The following is a 17834-nucleotide window of genomic DNA, read 5'->3' as shown; positions in this document are numbered from 1 at the left end:
TGCATCACAGATGTGAAACAGCAAGTAGTGAAGGGAGCCCTCGTCCCACAGCTCAGGTGAGAGGTCAAACAGTCGTCCTCATGCTGAGAGCAGTTGTGTTGAGCCAGCATAGGCTCCAGCAAGTCTCCAGAGGGCTAGAGGCTCATTGGAGACTGGGGGCTCCCCGTGAGCCAGAATGGATGCCCCCGAGGGCAGCAAGTGGCCCCCAGACTGGGTTTGGACACCCCTGGACTAGACAACTAAAAGGTCTCTTCCAACTGTAACGTTTATGCTTCCATGACCTATCCATCTGATTTTGTTATCATCAACTGCTTTGAGACTGCACCATGGGTGAAAAACAAACTACAAATATTGCAAAATAAAGTAAGCTGGGGGATTAGAGACATAGCCCATATGACACATTGCTTCAGACATTTTTGAAAAACCTAAACTGTGCACAAGATCTCTGGAACACTTGCAAGAAAACAGTGAAGGGTCAATCCCCATCACAAAGGGTTACACAGCTAAGGCTTACAGGTTTGGTTGCTCTTTGTCAGCATAACAGAAAAGGAGAGGACTCAAACTTCTGGCAAGCTCATGTTCTTCAAACTGACCGGCTGCATCTATCTTAGCATTGTCTTGCCTGAAGATCAGTGGCAACCCTTTAAAAAAAAAAAAAGAGACCACACACACACAAACAAAACAGGTTCAAGTTGCTTTTTAATCTATATTCACACTCAAAAGTGCACAGGAATTCCCTGTTCAGAAGCAAGACATCTAAAAAGAGCATTTAAATGTGCAGTGGAATCTCGGCATCCACTGGAGTTCCACTCTGGAAGCCCCTGTGGATACGAAAATCAGTGGATACCTGGGTCCACCTTTAAATGCCTTGTAAAGGTATAGACGCTATATTGCATTCAGCCACTGGAGGGGATGAATAATGGAATTTAATGCAGTGGTTCTCAAACTTCTAGCACTGGGACCCACTTTTTAGTATGAGAATTTGTGAGGACCCACCGGAAATGATGGAAGTGACATCATCAAGCAGGACAATTTTTAACAATTTTAGGCTGCAATCCTACCCACACTTACCCAGAAGTAAGTCCCATTTACTAGCATTGGTAAAAGCATATACATAGTACCTTGTTAAAAGTACAGAGCTGTAACATTTCCCCAAATGCAGTCACATACCATGGGAGCATCAAGTCTAATATATTAAGAATAAAATATTGAAATGAATGGGGACACACCTGAAAGTAGGGTCCCAACTCACGGTTTGATAAACACTGATCTACTGGAATGAAAATATTCCATTAGATTCCATTATTCACCCCCATCAAGTGGCTGAATGCAGTATAGCGTCTATATGATGCATTCTAGAGCAACAACGGAGGAGCAAGAAACCTGGAAGTGGGTCTTCAAAGCTATCTTAAACCCTGAGAAGTTTGCAACCAGTACAGTTTAACAGCGTGAATGTAGGAAATTGGATTTTTTCCTTGTTATAAGGAAACAAGGTTTCCTTGCTTTCCTTTTACAAGGAATTTCAAGGTAGACAGTGGTAACAGTGGTGAGTCAAATCAGTGGGTGTTGAATTAATGGATACCAAAGGCCCACTGTAATTTTACAATAATTCCCTGAATCTGCTGAAACAACAGGAAGCTGATCCTCTTTGGGCAACAGATGTACCTATCCTTCAACATCCAATTCCACTTGAGTATTCCATTCTTTTAAGGTACAGTACCTTGAAACTTACAAGAAATTTTCCTTTTTTTTTTAAAAAAAGGGACCACAGTATGACAGCATATTTTTGTAAAATGCCTCAGTTCTTCACATTTGCATATCCACCAGTTCAAAGATTTAAAGTTCGAGTAGTCCTTCTACACACACTTTCCTGGGAGTAAAGCCCACTGCACACAATAGAACATACTTCTTCCAAGTAAAAATGCATAGGATTGCACTGTAAGTGAACCACCACCACATTTCTAAGCTTCTTTACCAAGTTGTCACTCTGCCAGTCTCTGCTTTTATCTCTAAGCAAAACATTTTTAAAATTTCTAAGGTGTGATGCAAATTGAGAGGCATTTGGGCCCAAAACTTTAGCAAACCCAACACTTTTGGAGTATCAAAATCCACCTGCCCCAGAGAAAGGCGCAAGACAACAGACAAAAGGAGACAAAAGCTGTAACAGGGAAAGACGATGCAGACATTTACTATGTACACTTAAGTTTAGTTACAGTGCAGCTCAGAGACTGAGCTTGATATGTATTATGTACAGACAACAAATAATTTTAATCTGTCAGACTTGAGGTTATACAAATACTTTGATATCCAATTGTGCCTGAGAAGTCAAGCAGTGTCTGTTGCATACCAAAGGGAAGATGTTCACAGCTCTTTGAGTTTGTTTTAGATACAAGTCTGCTTTGGCCCCTAACTTTGAAGGCTGATAAAAATTAGGCTGCTGCCAGACAGAGAAACAGGAGCAGGTCTATCCTCTTTGCATGAGAAGCTGAAACGGCTGCCTAAGTGCACAGAGGACAGTGTATCTTGCAACAAGCCAGGGTGCTTAAATGAAAACAATCCTGTTCTTTGTTGCTACATATTTGAAGCACTACCTACCTCTTAAAGTTACTTATACATGGAACTTGAAGCACCACTTTCATATACAGGCGTGCCCCTGTATCCGCAGGGGCTTTGTTCCGGAACCCCCCCAGTTAAGTGAAACCATGGATATGGGGGAATGCCTCCCCACCCTCTGGAGGTGAGGGGAGTCCTGAGGGCTTCTCCGGGACTCCTAATGCCTTATAAGGCATTAAAAACGTGACTTCTGGGTTTTTTGAAAAACCAGAAGTCACATGGTTTTGCCTCTAAGGCTCGTCTGAGCCAGGCAAAGGCCGCGGACAGACTTCTGCAGACTCAGCTAGACTCAGAGAGCAGAGCTTCCCTTGCCTTGGAGGGGAGGCCGTCAACCTGAGCCACAGATAAGTGAATCCATGGATACGGGATCTGTGGATAGAGGGGAGCCCTTGTACTACAAAAAACACATTTTGCTGTCAAAGGAGCCACCTTCACTAGGTTTGCAGAAAACTAGGTTGGCCTTACCTGTTTTGTTGATGAGCCAATATGGTGCAGAAATAAATATCTTCAAGGACCCTTCCGCTCGACACACGATCCTTATCGTGAGGTTCATTTGGCGCTTGTTGACATCGTACATGCGCATCCGCACAATATAGTTTTGGGTTCCAGGAGGAATCAAAAGCTCCTTGCAGTGTGGAAAGTTTTCCAAGGAGACTCCTGAATTGAGACAGAACAACCTTGTGTTTCTTCCAGGCATCTTCTCTTCCACCTCTGGACAATTCTGTGATTCGATGATCTCACACTCAGCCTCCTCTCCTCCAACGCTAGCACCAGGTTGTGAAGCCTTACAATGTCACCCCCCCAACTCACCAGCAGTGTGCAATTGGGTGGACAAGGCTTCTCCTACCCTCCCCACTGGCAAATGAAGGGGAATCTATGATGACTGACTGGTGCTGGGGGTGGGTGGGGGACATGGGTTGACCCTGCTGGATAGGTCCTTGGCTAGTGCCTGATCTGATTGAACCCTGTGGTCTCCTCCCCAGAGAAGACAATCACTCTTCTTTTTTTGCTGGAAGGATAGTCAATGAATGCGATCTTTCTCAGCAACCCTAGTGTGGGTTCCCCATTTGTCATCTGATCTTTAAAATAATCATATCAATAAAGATGGCCAGAGAGGCTCACCTCAGACAAGTCTACGACACAAGGACAGAACAGGTGCATTGTAGTTTCCTTAAATGTAAGTACAAAGATCAACTCTGGAACTCATTTAATAATACTTAGCACTTTAAGAACATAAGGGGAGCCCTGCTGGGTTGGGCCAAGGGCCCTTCTAGTTCAGCTTCCTTTATCTCACAGTGGCCCACCAGATGTCTCACTGGTCCCACTGAAGACAAGAGACCCATATCCTGTTGCCACTTTTGATTGTGCTCAGTATTTCCCCTTTATTATCTTGATGTAATCATTACAACGATCTGGTAAGGTCAGTAAAAAGTATTACTCTCATATTACAGCAGAAATTTGGTAAGGTCCCCTCATGATTTCATGGTGGAGATGACATCTGAACCAGGGAAGTCCTGATTTGCAACACAGGGCACAATCCTAACCTACTTTCCAGCTTGAGGGTAATGCAGGTCAGGGTAATGCAGGTCTGAGGTAAGGGAACAAATATTCCCTTACCTCAAGGAGGTCTCCATGACTGCCCCCCAACTGCAGGACACAGCCTGTGCCCCACTGGCACAGCTATGCTAGAACTGGAAGGTTGGTTAGGATTTGGGCCTGTTTTTTAGCTCAATGCTGTCCCAGCTGTTATAAATGAGACCAGGTGAGAACCTGCCTCCCACTCACCCACATCCCTGTCCCAGTTAACCCACAACCCACAACTTCTTCAACCTGTGCGTTATAACCCCATGGCAAAGCCTCATTAGGGGTTGTGGCAACCTTTCAAAGCCTATGCAAGAGACGGCTCGGATCCAATCCAACAGTGGTACCGACTTATCCAAACTGAGTTCCTGATATAATCCTGCACAGCCTCTTCTCACTGTCTTGCCTCAAAGCAACTAAAGTTGGCTCTGCTCAGGCTGCTACCTCACAGGCTTGTCATGAAGACACAAGAGGTAGGCAGAAATGGAGTGGTCTGGGTGGTGACAGGGAGGGATACGGTGTTGAGAAAGGGATGGGATCGGCAACAGGTTCCGAGTATCATTATTTATTTGGGTCATGGCATAAAAAAGGTTGGAGACCACTGTCCTGAGACGTCTTGTTCTGATGAGGTTGGGGGAGAACTTTGGGGGCTTTAGTTATTATGTTAAAATTAAATGATTCAGTTTTATGTAGTGGGAGAGGGACTTAGAATCAGGTGGTTCAGAATCCAAAATAACCACACCTTATTACGAACTACAACCAAGCCCAACTAAATCTGAGCCCAGTTGACAGTGAGATTCAACCCCCACCAACAGAAGAAAGCACAGAACAAAGGTTGAACAGCCCTTATCCAAAGTGCTTGGGACCAGAAGCGATGCAGATTTTTTTGAATTTCAGAATATTTGCATATTCATATTTGCATGGACAAAAAGTTTTGGATTTTGGAGTATTTGGGATTTTGAAATTTCAGATAAGGGATACTAAATTTGTAACACAAATCCCACGAACTCTGAAGCCAACCTCAGTTCCTCCACTCCTCTGGAAAGTAAGTTTGCTAGAAGTAAGAGAATGGTGGGGGGGGGGGGGGAGTGTCTGGCATTCTTCCCAGACCCCCTAGTTGTTCTGTTTGATCAACAATAACTGCGGACTCCCACAGCTAATAAAACCATCTCCTGCGCCACCCCACCCCCGCTGCCCATTGCTAGACATTCATCTGCGATTTGTAATAGCTGCGTACACTCCCCCCCTGCTGTCATGCCGCCTTACCAAGTTCAATGTTCTGCGAGGTGTCGGCTGTGTGCAGCGCTGCCTCTTTGCCAGGCTTTAGCGTCCCGCTAATTGGCATCCCTTTAACATAAAACTCAAGTTCACAAGGTAGCAAGTTACAGACAACCACAGTTGGCAAGAGATAAATCGTGTGCCCGGGCTGCCTGAAAATCTGCTTAGCACTGTCAGAAAATATGTTCGAGGGCATGTACTCGGGATAATTCTCTTTCTTTATAGCGACACAAAACCTATAGAGAAAGACAGAGGCATGTGAATAAACACCGAGGAGCCAAACTGTGCGGCTGTGTTTTGTCTTCTGAAGCCATGCCTGGCACAGGGCAGGCGCCTGCTTCACTAGCCATTTCACACAGCTGCCCTTCCTCAAGCACCGAAGCTCTTTGACCAAGAGCAACACTGAGCATGACTCTGCAGGGTGCCCAACAGGAGGACAATGGACGCTTCCCTCCTCTCCAAGTAGGATTTCCATAATAAAACCAAGCTGATAGGACAGTGATTTTCAACCGGTGTGCTGTGGCACACTACACTGGTGTGCCGTGAAAGGTTCGCAGTGTGCCATGGGAGTTTGGAAATAGCTGAAAAACTCTTCCAGGATCTGTGGCTCTGTTTTTACGCCAACTGTCTGTAGTAACAAAGTGTCTGTCCCTCTTACTTCCCCAGCAGGAAGAAATAAGACAACTTGTTACTACTAGAGGTGGCTTTTTTCAGTGATAACAAAATAAAAATACGTAACACCACTTTCTGCACTTCTCATTTTTGTAAAGAAATAAAATAAAATAAAAAACTGAACTCTGAAAGCTGTAAAAAAAATAAAGTCATTTTCTAACCCTCTACATATTTTCTAACACAAGGGTGCCCAAACCCTGGCCTGGGGGGCACTTGCGGCCCTCGGGGGCTCCCAATCATGCCCTCGGGCCCCAGAGACTTGCTGGAGCCCATACTGGCCCAATGCAACTGCTCTCAGCATGAGGACAACTGCTCAACCTCTCACCTGAGCTGTGGGGCAAGGGCTGCCTCCAGTACTTGCTGTTTCATGTCTGTGATGCAGCAGTGGCAGCGAAGGAAAGGTTGGCCTTGCTTTGTGCAAGGCCTTTTATAGACCCTGTGCTACTACAAGACCTTCATTCATTCATATAAGTTCCATCTCTAATAAATTCATGTATGTAAATTTATTCAAATTTTAAATGGAAATTAATTCTTTTTTCCCCCAGCCCCAGACACAGTGTCAGAGAGTGGCCCTCCTGCCAAAAAGTTTGGACACCCCTATTCTAACACATTGATTTTCAACCTTTTTCGTCTCAGGGCATACTGACAAGGTACTAAAATTGTCAAGGCACAGCATCAGCTTTTTGACAACTGATAAGGCACACCATGCTGTTGGTGGGGGGGGGGGCTCACATCTCCCAATAACCCTACTAATAAATGACCCTCCCTCAAACTCCCACAGCACACCTGCAGAACACCGCACAGTAGCTGAAAATGGCTGCTCGAACACCTCTACAAGCATATGGCTGAATTTGCTGACACTACACCATTTGTAACACCTACGTAGAACATTTTTTATGCGATATAGTTTATAAATAAAATTTATAAAAATGTGCCGTTGGAATAAAAACACTGAACATCACTTTCTGCACTTCTAACTCTGGAAAGCACCAAAATCTGCCAAAAAATAAAGCTGTTTTCACCCACTTCTATTTACTATAGACAATTGCCCTAAAGACAGAGCCACAGAACTCAGAAGAGGCTCCTGGAAGCCAGAAGTGACATCACAGGAGGCAAAGACCTTGTTCTAAATTAGGCAAGATAACTTCTGTTTAGAAGTAGGAGCCTCAAAGAACACCTTACTGTGCAACACTGCTCAGCCTAAAGGCTTCCCTTCATCTAAGAAAAGGCCTCTAAGTCCACCTTGGCCATTCCCCAATGCTACTTTTCCTGAAGGTTCTTTTGATGAAGGATTGACTGGGCTAGCTATATCAGTCACCATGATAAATTTCAGTGTCTGGGGTGGGGCTCACCTCTGGGCCCTTGCAGACCAACCTGTGGAGCCCCTGACAGTTGGTGGTCTTTGCCATGGCTTGATTGGACCTACTGCCAAGCAGCCCCGTCACAATGCCGCCCCCTCCCGGAACAGCAACACAGTTGCTGCTGGCCCTTCTGTAGTGAGCCTAGTCGGCTAACGTGATTGGTGCCCAATGCAGCAACCATCCCCACGCTCGCTGTGAGGCACCTGAGTCACAGATGGCACATTTCTGCCAGATAATGGGCTGACTATGCAGTCATAGCATCAGCGACCTGCTAGCAGAGCTGGCAGGACAACTTGGCAGAAAGAGGAAGCTCCTTTCAGGATCAGGGCCTGTGAAGGGAGTAACACTTACATAAGGGCAGGAAGGAGCAGGGTGGAGACCAGAGGTGCTTGTGTATAAAGGTTACACAGAACTGATGAGGAGCTCAGTAAAGGGTAGGCATTTGCCCTGTGAGGGTGGCTGCCTGTGATACCTGGGAGGAGAAGGCAGAAGGAAGAAGCCAGGTGGTTTAACCCCTCTCCTGGCCATGTCTGAGGCTGCTTGTATTCCTCTTTGTACTCCTGAGAAAGACCCTCAGTCTCCATCCTGGACACCACCCCTCGCTGTCGGCTGTGCCCTCGCCCAAGCAGCCAGCACTGACAACCCCGGCCCTCCAGACTGTACACTCAGGTTACACTGAAGCCCTCAAATACACCATCACTCAAACACATCCCTCTCAAATATCTTTTTTTTCCTATTGCTTGACAATTTATGCCCTCCTGCCCCTACCAGGAAACAAAGAGCAGAAAATAAACACACACAAGAGTCATTCCACCTTCCCGAGGCAAGGTCACCTGAAGAATCGGCTGTTTTCGGACTCCATGGAATGGCACTCTCGCTTGCTGCTGCTGACTTCCGAGGCCTTTTGAACGTTTGTCCAATGGATCGGAGACTTGCAGAAGAAGACCCCCATTCCTTTGGGCCTGGCTTGCAGACGCCAGGATGTGAGATGCAAGGGAATCGCAAAGGAATCCCCGGGCATCACTGATGGCAGCACGACGGGTTCTGCAACCGAATGAGAAGAAACACACTGTTTAAAGGGGGTCCTTTCCTCAACAACTCATCCCATAAGATGAGCAAATACTAACAGGCTCTCTCTCAAAAATATGGCTCCTGGAAACTGAACAGGTGCAATATACAATTTCCTCAGAGGATGGAAGATAACCTGGATCACTGACAAATTCGTTCCTTGCAGAGAGGAAAAGGTTTTTATGTTATGCCTGCCTCCTGATCTCTCTTTAATTCTGCACCCTTCTTGCCCAGCTTGCCCTCTTTCGAAGGGCAGGATCCAGGCTGTCATATAGCTGCAGCTGACTGTAGGAGTACTGCGGCTCCAGCAAGCTCCACTTCCAATGGGACAGACCAGGCAGAGCAGCACAGTATGGTCCCTGTGGCAGCAGTGGAACTTCACACATAGAATAATCTACAGGGCCAAGTGCTCCTTGCTATGCTGCTGGAGCACCAGCTTAAAAGCTCTGTGCTATAATAAAATAAATAAATGAACCTACAGAAGGACAGCAACATAAGAAGGGACTTCTTGATTGAGGAACCCTGGAACCTTCCTTACTCTTCTGGGGTGGGTGGGGGGTACTCAGGAGGAGAGGCACTTCTGGCAGCACAAGACCCATGGAGAAGATCCCCCTCTTGTTTAAAACACACATACTGTCTGGAGCGGAGGGACTGTCAAGCCTGAGTTCCATTGGCGTCTCCAGCTTGTTTTTCACAATCAGGGCTGACCGCACCGTTATCACCTTCCGAGCACTACCTTCCATGGTCACTGCAAATACCACTCGGACTGGAGGCAACGAGGAAAACTGTAAAAATATGTATTTCTTTTAAAAGAGCAAAATGAAACAGCTTTACAGACCAAGGCAGCAGAACACATCCAAACTTTGCAACACTGGCAGCTGCAGTGGACACTTACCAGAAAGTCCTGGCCACTCACTGATGTGTATTCTTGACAAAATGCATCCTTGCCTATTTTTTTAACTCACTCCAAATTGGGTTCACGGTTCAGAGCTAGCTGGACAAACCTATGGGATTCCAAATACTATTTTGACCACTCTCTGACCACATTCAGACAGTGGCTGGTGGTTAACTTTGGCTGAACATCTATACACTTGCCTGGGAGCAAGCCCCATTGAATACAATGGAATGGACTTGTGAGTAGACACAAATAGGATTGTGGTGATGTGCTAAGGACACAGAGCCATCCAAGCGGTTCTACCCTGGAGCAAGAAAGAACTAAAAACTGGCAAGGGTGCAGTTGCTCCTCACTGCTTGATAAGACATCTAATTTGCATGGCACCATCTGCTGCAGCAACCCATCACAAATACTCTATTCCACTTCAGGAGAACAGGAGAGGTCCAATGGCTACACTGCCAGTGTGCACATAATTTTTGGTACTTCGGTGCTTATTCAGGATTCCAGGTTTCATGGCATATATTTATTTATACCTGTATTGGCATTGGGGATGGGGGCAGTAGTTTCACTCAATTTGGAGTCAAAACTGAGAAAGGCCCATGTGCTAGTAAGTCTCATGGCAGAGCAGCATGTCAACCTCACAGCTTGCGTCAAGAGCTACAACTACAAATGCCATAGTCAAACCTAGATCAGTGCCAATCATAGAAGAATATCGCTTTAATACATCCTGAAAAGAAGAAAAAAAATCACTACTTACATAAACATGCGGGTGTATGATATTTGTTCTACTAATTGGGCTGCCAACCTAGAAAAGAACATAAAAGTGGTTGTTATGGAACCTGTCAATGTCCACGCACAGTACAGTGAACGCTTGATGTAATGTACTAATTGTGGGGGGGGGGGAAGAGTCTGCCATTACCAAAAGTTGGTTAAACTTGGATGCATTTAAGTCAAAGGCAAAGTGCACGTGCAAACTGTACATGAGTAGTTTTTAACAAAGCAGGATGCGTTTGTTGTTTCCGAAGACTGTTAAATTGATGGCTTGCTGTGCAAGAGCCCTCTCCCAGGCAGCACTAAAGAAGCAGCTCACACAGGAAGAGCTGAGTATATTAGAAAGGAAACGGCAAATGCTCTGCCTTTCCAAGGGCAAGGAAGACGTTAACAGAGACGTGCAACGGCTACATGAAGAATCCCTTTTACTACTAACAATGCAATTTTCCAACCCACAGCAAAAATAAAGCCTGAATACCGGATCTGAAACCACTGATATTTGCATTTCCAGAAGGCCCACACCAACACAAATCAGATACCACCAAGTGAAAAAACTATGTATGTCAATCTTGAGCTCACTGGAGGAAGGATGGGATATAAATGTAATTAGTTTAAACAAAACAGGAACCCACAGCAGCTCAACAAAACAAACCAGAACTTACAGTCGAGGAAGATGTGCTCTTGTCAGGAGCTGCATAGCGGAAGAAAATCCCCACTTTGTCAACTGACACAGGACTGACTTGTTCCCAGCCGTTGACTCGAACCTGAAGCTGATGAATTCTTAGATCGTGTGTGTGCCTACCAGTTAAAAATAAGGGAACCAGATGTTAAGAGCAATGGAGCAGGCTAGTAAGAGAGGTACCCAAATTCACACCCTCATGGAGGAAAAATACCAATTCTTCATTGTGGGAATATGACATGGAGCCTTTCGAGTAAAGACCGGCTTATTTTTTAGCCAGCACCAACCCAAAACCACCATTTTCTCAATAGCATTGAGCAGTACTATTGAGAATTGAGAACCAGTGCTGCATGAGACACAATGTGTGCCCTTGTATGAGGAGAGGAGTAGCAACGGTTCCATGTGCTCCTTTGCCCAGCTCTCAAGCACCGTGAGGGTACAAGCCAGCACATGTGCACACTTTTTAAAGCTGGGGGGGGGGAGTATGCCATTGGTCATAAGAACATAAGAGACCTGGTAGATCAGGCCAAGGGACCATCTAGTCCAGCTTCCTGTATCACACTGCAGCCCACCAGATGACTCAGGGAGTATACACAAGACCACTTGCATCTCACTGCATCTAGCATTCTACTTACACTCACACCCCCCAGCAAAGACACCAGAATTGGGAGGTCCTCACAGGTTCCCCCCCCCCCAAAAAGCTGGAGCTGTCACTGAATCTGGGTGCTCCAACACTGAGGCAGGGCCCATCTGATGTCCAGAGCTTCCCACCTCATGCAGTGGATCAATTCCCACAACACCCCTTCACCTGTGTCGCTGCTTCCCCTTCGCTTCAAATTCAAACGGAACCTCTTCACCCGTCAAAACTTCACGCCACTCACTGACTTTGTGCGCGTCGTCAAGGAAGGTGCCATTTTCCTCTGAAATGTCTCCCGGGCTTCCGCTATGAGACAGCGCTGCACTGGAAATCAGAGTCACATCAGACTGTCACGTTTCTTTGAAGAAACCTTGCTCTTATTAAAAGCCTGGCTAGCTGGGCCCACAACCACACTGTCTTCCATTTTACACACTTGCATGTTTGGACAAAAAGCAACAAGAGAATGTAAAAGACAGAAAGAATTAGGAGCTGGGATCCCTGACCAAGAGGGGCAAAAACAGGCAATACTGGGGAAAAAAGGTATTTTGAAAGAAATAAAAAGTAAATGAATTGATATTTGTCTCTGATCACCTTCCTGCATTCCGAGATCTCAGGAGCAAACAACAGGACTGACCAAAACCCCAAGTGACAGCTTAGGAAGATATATGCCGAATAACTGATATATGCTTTAGTAAGATATATGGTGAAAAATGCAGCAATCAAGCCACACAGAGAAGGAAAGAAAAACCATGAACCTTCAGACATATCAGCTAGCCAGCCTGGAGTACAGCGCAGTTGGTTTAAACATATGCAGTTTAAAATGCATCCTACAGAAAGATCCATGAGTCTACCTGGGAATAGAAATTTCCTCCCCCCCCCCCAAATTCTTACCGAGTAGGGGTGGTTGTTAAAGTGGCAAACCACAGAGTGCAGCCTGTGTGATTCCGCAAGGCAAACGGCACAAAAGGTTGCCTGCGCTTTGGAGTTTTCATTTCAGCTGCATAGGAAGGAGAAAAGGGGGGTTATAAAATGGAGAACTGGTTTTCACCCATGAAGCTTCACTCACCCACTCATTAGAATCAGAAGCTGCCCTGCAACAGGTGGTGCTCCTGAAAAGACCAGCAGGAGTCAGATTTCTTCTGAAGTTTCAAACACTGGGCTAGACACGCCAACAGAATTAGATATGCACCCAAAGGTGACCCAAAGAGGCTTCTTCCAACCAGCACCTTGCAAGTCTCTTTCCTGCAAGGCCCTCACACTGCCCAAATGCACCCCAGCCTGTCTGAAGTCCATTACTCTGCCCACGTGATATCTTCTGTTACATTCCCCTTATTCCTTTTTGAATCTAGGAAGTGGGAAGTGGGGCAGTTGGCATACCACCAGCAAAAGTCTCACCAAATGCTGCCAAGGCACTAAGCCAGTGGTTCCCAAACATTTTAGCACTGGGACTTTTTAAAATGACACTCTAAGACCCACCTAGAGGTACTAGACTCTTGCTCAAGCCCTCCATCGGATTCAATACGTATTCCTTGTCAGCTATCAGGTTCACGAACCACCCACAATCAGGTCGTAACCCACAGTTTGGGAATTACTGTGCTATGTGAAGAGGCAGCATTCAGGGCACTGTCTCAGGATGGCACCAAAAGATATGCATAAAATCTTAACATCACTATAGTTAGACTTGGGTTGGCTGAGACTCTCAGCACTCGCATTTCATTACACTTTGCTGCAGGATATAAAAACTCCAGTCAGGGAATTAGAGGACAGGTCCTCTCATGGACTGAAACCTGGTTGAAGACCAGGAAACAGAGAGTGGGTGTCAATGGGCAATTTTCACAATGGAGAGAGGTGAAAAGCGGTGTGCCCCAAGGATCTGTCCTGGGACCGGTGATTTTCAACCTCTTCATAAATGACCTGGAGACAGGGGTGAGCAGTGAGGTGACTAAGTTTGCAGATGACACCAAACTTTTCCAAGTGGTGAAGTCCAGAAGTGATTGTGAGGAGCTCCAGAAGGATCTCTCCAAACTGGCAGAATGGACAGCAAAATGGCAGATGCGTTTCAATGTAAGTAAGTGTAAAGTCATGCACAATGGGGCAAGAAATCAAAACTTCACATATAGGCTAATGGGTTCTGAGCTGTCTGTGACAGATCAGGAGAGAGATCTTGGGATGGTGGTGCACAGGTCGATGAAAGAGAGCCTAGAAAAGAGACGCCTCAGGGGGGACATGATTGAGACATACAAAATTATGCAGGGGAAGGATAAGGTGGATAGAGAGATGCTCTTTATACTCTCACATAACACCAGAACCAGGAGACATCCACTAAAATTGAGTGTTGGGAGGGTTAGGACAGACAAAAGAAAATCTTTCTTTACTCAGCGTGTGGTTGGTCTGTGGAACTCCTTGCTGCAGGATGTGGTGACGGCATCTGGCCTGGATGCCTTTAAAAGGGGATTGGACAAGTTTCTGGAGGAAAAATCCATTATGGGTTACAAGCCATGATGTGTATGTGCAACCTCCTGATTTTAGAAATGGGCTATGTCAGAATGCCAGATGCAAGGGAGGGCACCAGGATACAGGTCTCTTGTTATCTGGTGTGCTCCCTGGGGCATTTGGTGGGCCGCTGTGAGATACAGGAAGCTGGACTAGATGGGCCTATGGCCTGATCCAGTGGGACTCTTCTTATGTTCGTAATGCCTCATATCAAATATAAAGAAGGAATCCTTCTGAATACATATTCCAGCAAACATCCCATTTGTATGGGTAAAGTTATATTTTCAGTGTCTTGGGCGTGACCACTCACCTATCTGTTGCAGTTACAAATACCCAATCTATAGTTGTAAGACCACCCATGAAATCATACTGCACAGCTTGAGACCTGTCTGCAAGTGTGAGCCTTAACATCCTGAAAAGTACCCACAAGTAGGAACATAACCTGGGGGACTAGACTGAGCCATGTCAGCCTCTCTTTTCACACCAGACCTATTAGTCTCAACCCTGCATGAGACAACACTGACGAAGGACACTGGCACTCACATAGTGGATGAATTGTGTCTCTAAGCTTCAAACTAGAGGAATGACTTTGCCCCAAAGACCTTGGTTGGCTGAAGCATCTGAACCCTCCCCCCCTCCCCCCGCAATTTATAAACCATTGGGGGATAAGAAACCTTTTATTGCTTTATTTTGCTATGTAAACTGCTTTGTGAACTACTTTTTTGGTGAAAAGCATTATTAATAATAGGGAACGTGTCTTCTGGAAAGTTCAATATGAGAGGCAAAACAAGGTATTCTGAGCAAGGGTGGTCTCTAACCCAACATTCAAACTTTGGGAAAGTCCACCTCCTTCAGGCCATGCTGGGAACACCAGCCACCATATAGCAGTGACCAAGATTGACAGGGACAACACAGCCTTCTCAAATGATGGAGAACTGCTGCTCAAAGGCAAAAAAGGAGCTTGCTGTATCCTTGTGAATATTTACAGAAGACAGAACTGAAATTGATCAATGTGTATTTCAAAATTCAGTACATTTAGGTACAAAATAGTAAAATTACTGCTTGGAATTTAGCAGGTTAGTACTGGTAACTTTTGTTAACATCGTATTCATCATACCTGAGATGTCCAAACATATTCCTAATATTTCTAGTTGATCTGAGCAAGCAGCACACTGAAAAGACTTACCAGTTCATTTATGTTATGATCTGCAGCAACAAATGCCAAGCTAGCTTGGCTTCACCACCTGTCTGCTCACAGATCTTAGGAGGCCTGTTTCAGAGACCTAGCAGAGATCTTTATAAGACTAACGGCCCATGTGCATAGCATACAGCGGCTTTTCAAAAGTATGGAATCTGTTTGTCCCCCTTTAGCAAACAGCGTAAAAGCAAACAATCTGCAGACAATGGTATTTTTGGGAAAGAGCAAAGCATCGCATTCTACAGTACAGTACCTCTAGCATACATCTGGTGCTCTAGGTTAGTCAGACTGGCTGTACTCCTAGTTCTAAGGTAGACAAGAGGAAGGCCTGGCAGACAGGAAAGACAACATTAGCAAGGAAGGAACATATGCAGATATACAGGTGAGATTGTTGTGCAAACCAAAACAGAGGGAAGTTACAAGCGCAGAGAGAGCATCCTGTGGCAAGGGAACGAGGTTCCATCAGTGTGGATGTGAAAGAGAAGACCAAAAGGCAGTCATATGGGTGGAAAGTGGGTGGAAGGATTAAGTACATCTTTAGGATTTCAAATAAAGAAATCCACTAAAAATACTCTAAAGCTTAAATGAAACATAGAAAAGTTACAGATGCTGTGAAGTTCAGATTTTATTCTACTGATCCGAGTGACCTTCACATCAAAAGTTATTTTACCAATAAATGCTGGGGATATACCAAAAGTTAATTTCATAGCCAGCCACTTGCAGAGCAAGTAGAGGAGTAACTTGCTCCAAGGTAAACTTCTCCAGGGAAGAAGAATCATGTGCTGGTTCCCCAAGAATCTAGTTCTGGACTTTGTTAAGGGATGTTTTAAAAGAACCACATCCAAAGCATGGCTGTTAGTATAGGTAATTTAGGTAAGGGAATAAAGGAAGGAAGCATTTCTATAAACCTAGAAGGGCTCTGGTCTTGGAAAAGGCACATTCCTACCAGCACCAAAGAGACCACAACAACAGTTAAGGCACTTGCTAAATGTTACTGGTCCCACACATGGAACAAAAGCTACCATCAACACTGATGGAAGTGTAACATCATAAGCAGAGCATTCCTCGGGTAGGGCAATTAGGGCAGTCACCCTGGGACTGACAATTTCATGACCAATGTATGGCCATAATGGGGGGGCCACTAGTTAAGTTGCCCAGGGTCCGCACCCTTCTAAAGACAGCTCAGATCATGAGTCACCTATGCACTCCAGGGAAGTAAAGTCACAGAAGCTAAAAGTTAGACGGACTGGTCACTCAAAGGCAACAAAAGTTAGTCGTCACTACCATTGTTAAGTCAAAGAAAGGAGAGCAAGAGGAGCTGGTGCTAAAGACTCCTCAAGCACCCATTTAGTGCCTCTCCAAGCTGAGAGAGCTACACGGCCAAGCAGTTTGGTAAGTGGCAGGGAGGGGGACAAAGGCCACACTGGATGCAGGAAGGTGTGGACTGAAATTAGCAAGAAAGAAGTGTTTGAGGTGGGATACGGAAGTACGTTTGGGACCACAGATGCCTGCTGGTAGTAGTAGTAGAAAACTGGGGTCATTTGGAAGGTTGAGTAGATGATGGATGCTCACTATTTGGTGAAAAAGATATCTGTAAAAGAGTGCAGTGGCCCAATTATTCTACCAATTAATGGCTTCTGTAATTATTTATCTTGCACATAGAAGTTGCAGGCAGGAAGAGGCAAATACTCTCAATGTCACACCAAGCTACCCAACAGCAAATTGTCAGAGAGAAATCAAGTGCAGGAAGAGAAAAGTCACCTGCTGTGGTGTCCTAAGCATTCCAGTCAGAGACAATGGCAAATACTGCTCTTGTCCTAAGGATACAACAGGGCACATGTGCATCATTGACTACTAAGGTATAAAACCTTAATCAACCTCATACCTTGCCCAAAGGATGGAGGATCAACCGAAGAGCCCATCCAGTCCTTGGATTCAACCTCCTCCACTTCTTTCTCTTGCTTGCAATAATCGGCCATCCAGGACTGTTTCGTGCTGGCATACTGCTCTGAAGAGAGGGAACAGAAAGATTGCGCTGGTCAGGTATCTGGAACAGCCTGGATCTGATAAGCAACAAAATAGACCATGTCCATGCATGCTTCCACATTAGCCAAACACACCATCACCACAAGCAGATTAAGCCAAGTTGGATTTGAAACTTTCCAGATAGGCTGCAGTTCAACTGACAGAAAGGAAATCCTAGTGAAATCTTCCCTCTTGTTTCAACACACTGGTTTTCATCTGATAAGCCCCTTCTTCAGTGCAACAGCCTTCTGTGAACTTGAAGACAGCTACCTTGTGTTCCCTTAGGCTTCTCTTCTCCAGGCTATCAGAGATTAGCATGGTCGCTAACAAAACTATCCACCCAAATGTTACATACCAAGTAACAAAGAAGTTATGTTGATATCCAGGCGATGCTTTGCTTTCACTTCTAGCTTCAACCGAGAAGGATGGAGGCGGCTGGCTGGTTGCTGCTGCCAGGACACTGAGCATGGCCAGGGCTCAATAAATGGCTCCCAACCTGAGCAAAAGAGGGGAACAAAATATGGCAGCAGGGCTTCAGTGTTACATGCAGGGTCCCACCAAAT

At 45.5% G+C, this 17834-nt stretch overlaps 1 protein-coding gene across 1 annotated transcript in view; it reads right to left on the bottom strand.

Moving 5' to 3' along the window:
* The window catches only part of VPS13D (vacuolar protein sorting 13 homolog D), a 136506-nt gene that overhangs the window by 58300 nt on the left and 60372 nt on the right, over positions 1-17834 (bottom strand). Inside the window, exons 38-49 of the mRNA XM_066637903.1 lie at positions 17627-17767; positions 17132-17254; positions 15500-15574; positions 12447-12552; positions 11727-11879; positions 10902-11037; positions 10226-10273; positions 9208-9358; positions 8339-8549; positions 5461-5708; positions 3079-3270; positions 515-641 (exon numbers count right to left, since the gene is read on the bottom strand). Coding sequence (XP_066494000.1) covers positions 515-641; positions 3079-3270; positions 5461-5708; positions 8339-8549; positions 9208-9358; positions 10226-10273; positions 10902-11037; positions 11727-11879; positions 12447-12552; positions 15500-15574; positions 17132-17254; positions 17627-17767 — 1711 coding nt within the window. The remainder of the gene's footprint in view (positions 1-514; positions 642-3078; positions 3271-5460; positions 5709-8338; positions 8550-9207; positions 9359-10225; positions 10274-10901; positions 11038-11726; positions 11880-12446; positions 12553-15499; positions 15575-17131; positions 17255-17626; positions 17768-17834) is intronic.

Source organism: Tiliqua scincoides, chromosome 9 (assembly GCF_035046505.1).
Source record: "Tiliqua scincoides isolate rTilSci1 chromosome 9, rTilSci1.hap2, whole genome shotgun sequence".
Classification (NCBI taxonomy): Eukaryota; Metazoa; Chordata; class Lepidosauria; order Squamata; family Scincidae; genus Tiliqua; species Tiliqua scincoides.
Note: the sequence above shows the minus strand (reverse complement) of the source record. Positions and strands in the feature narration are given on the sequence as shown.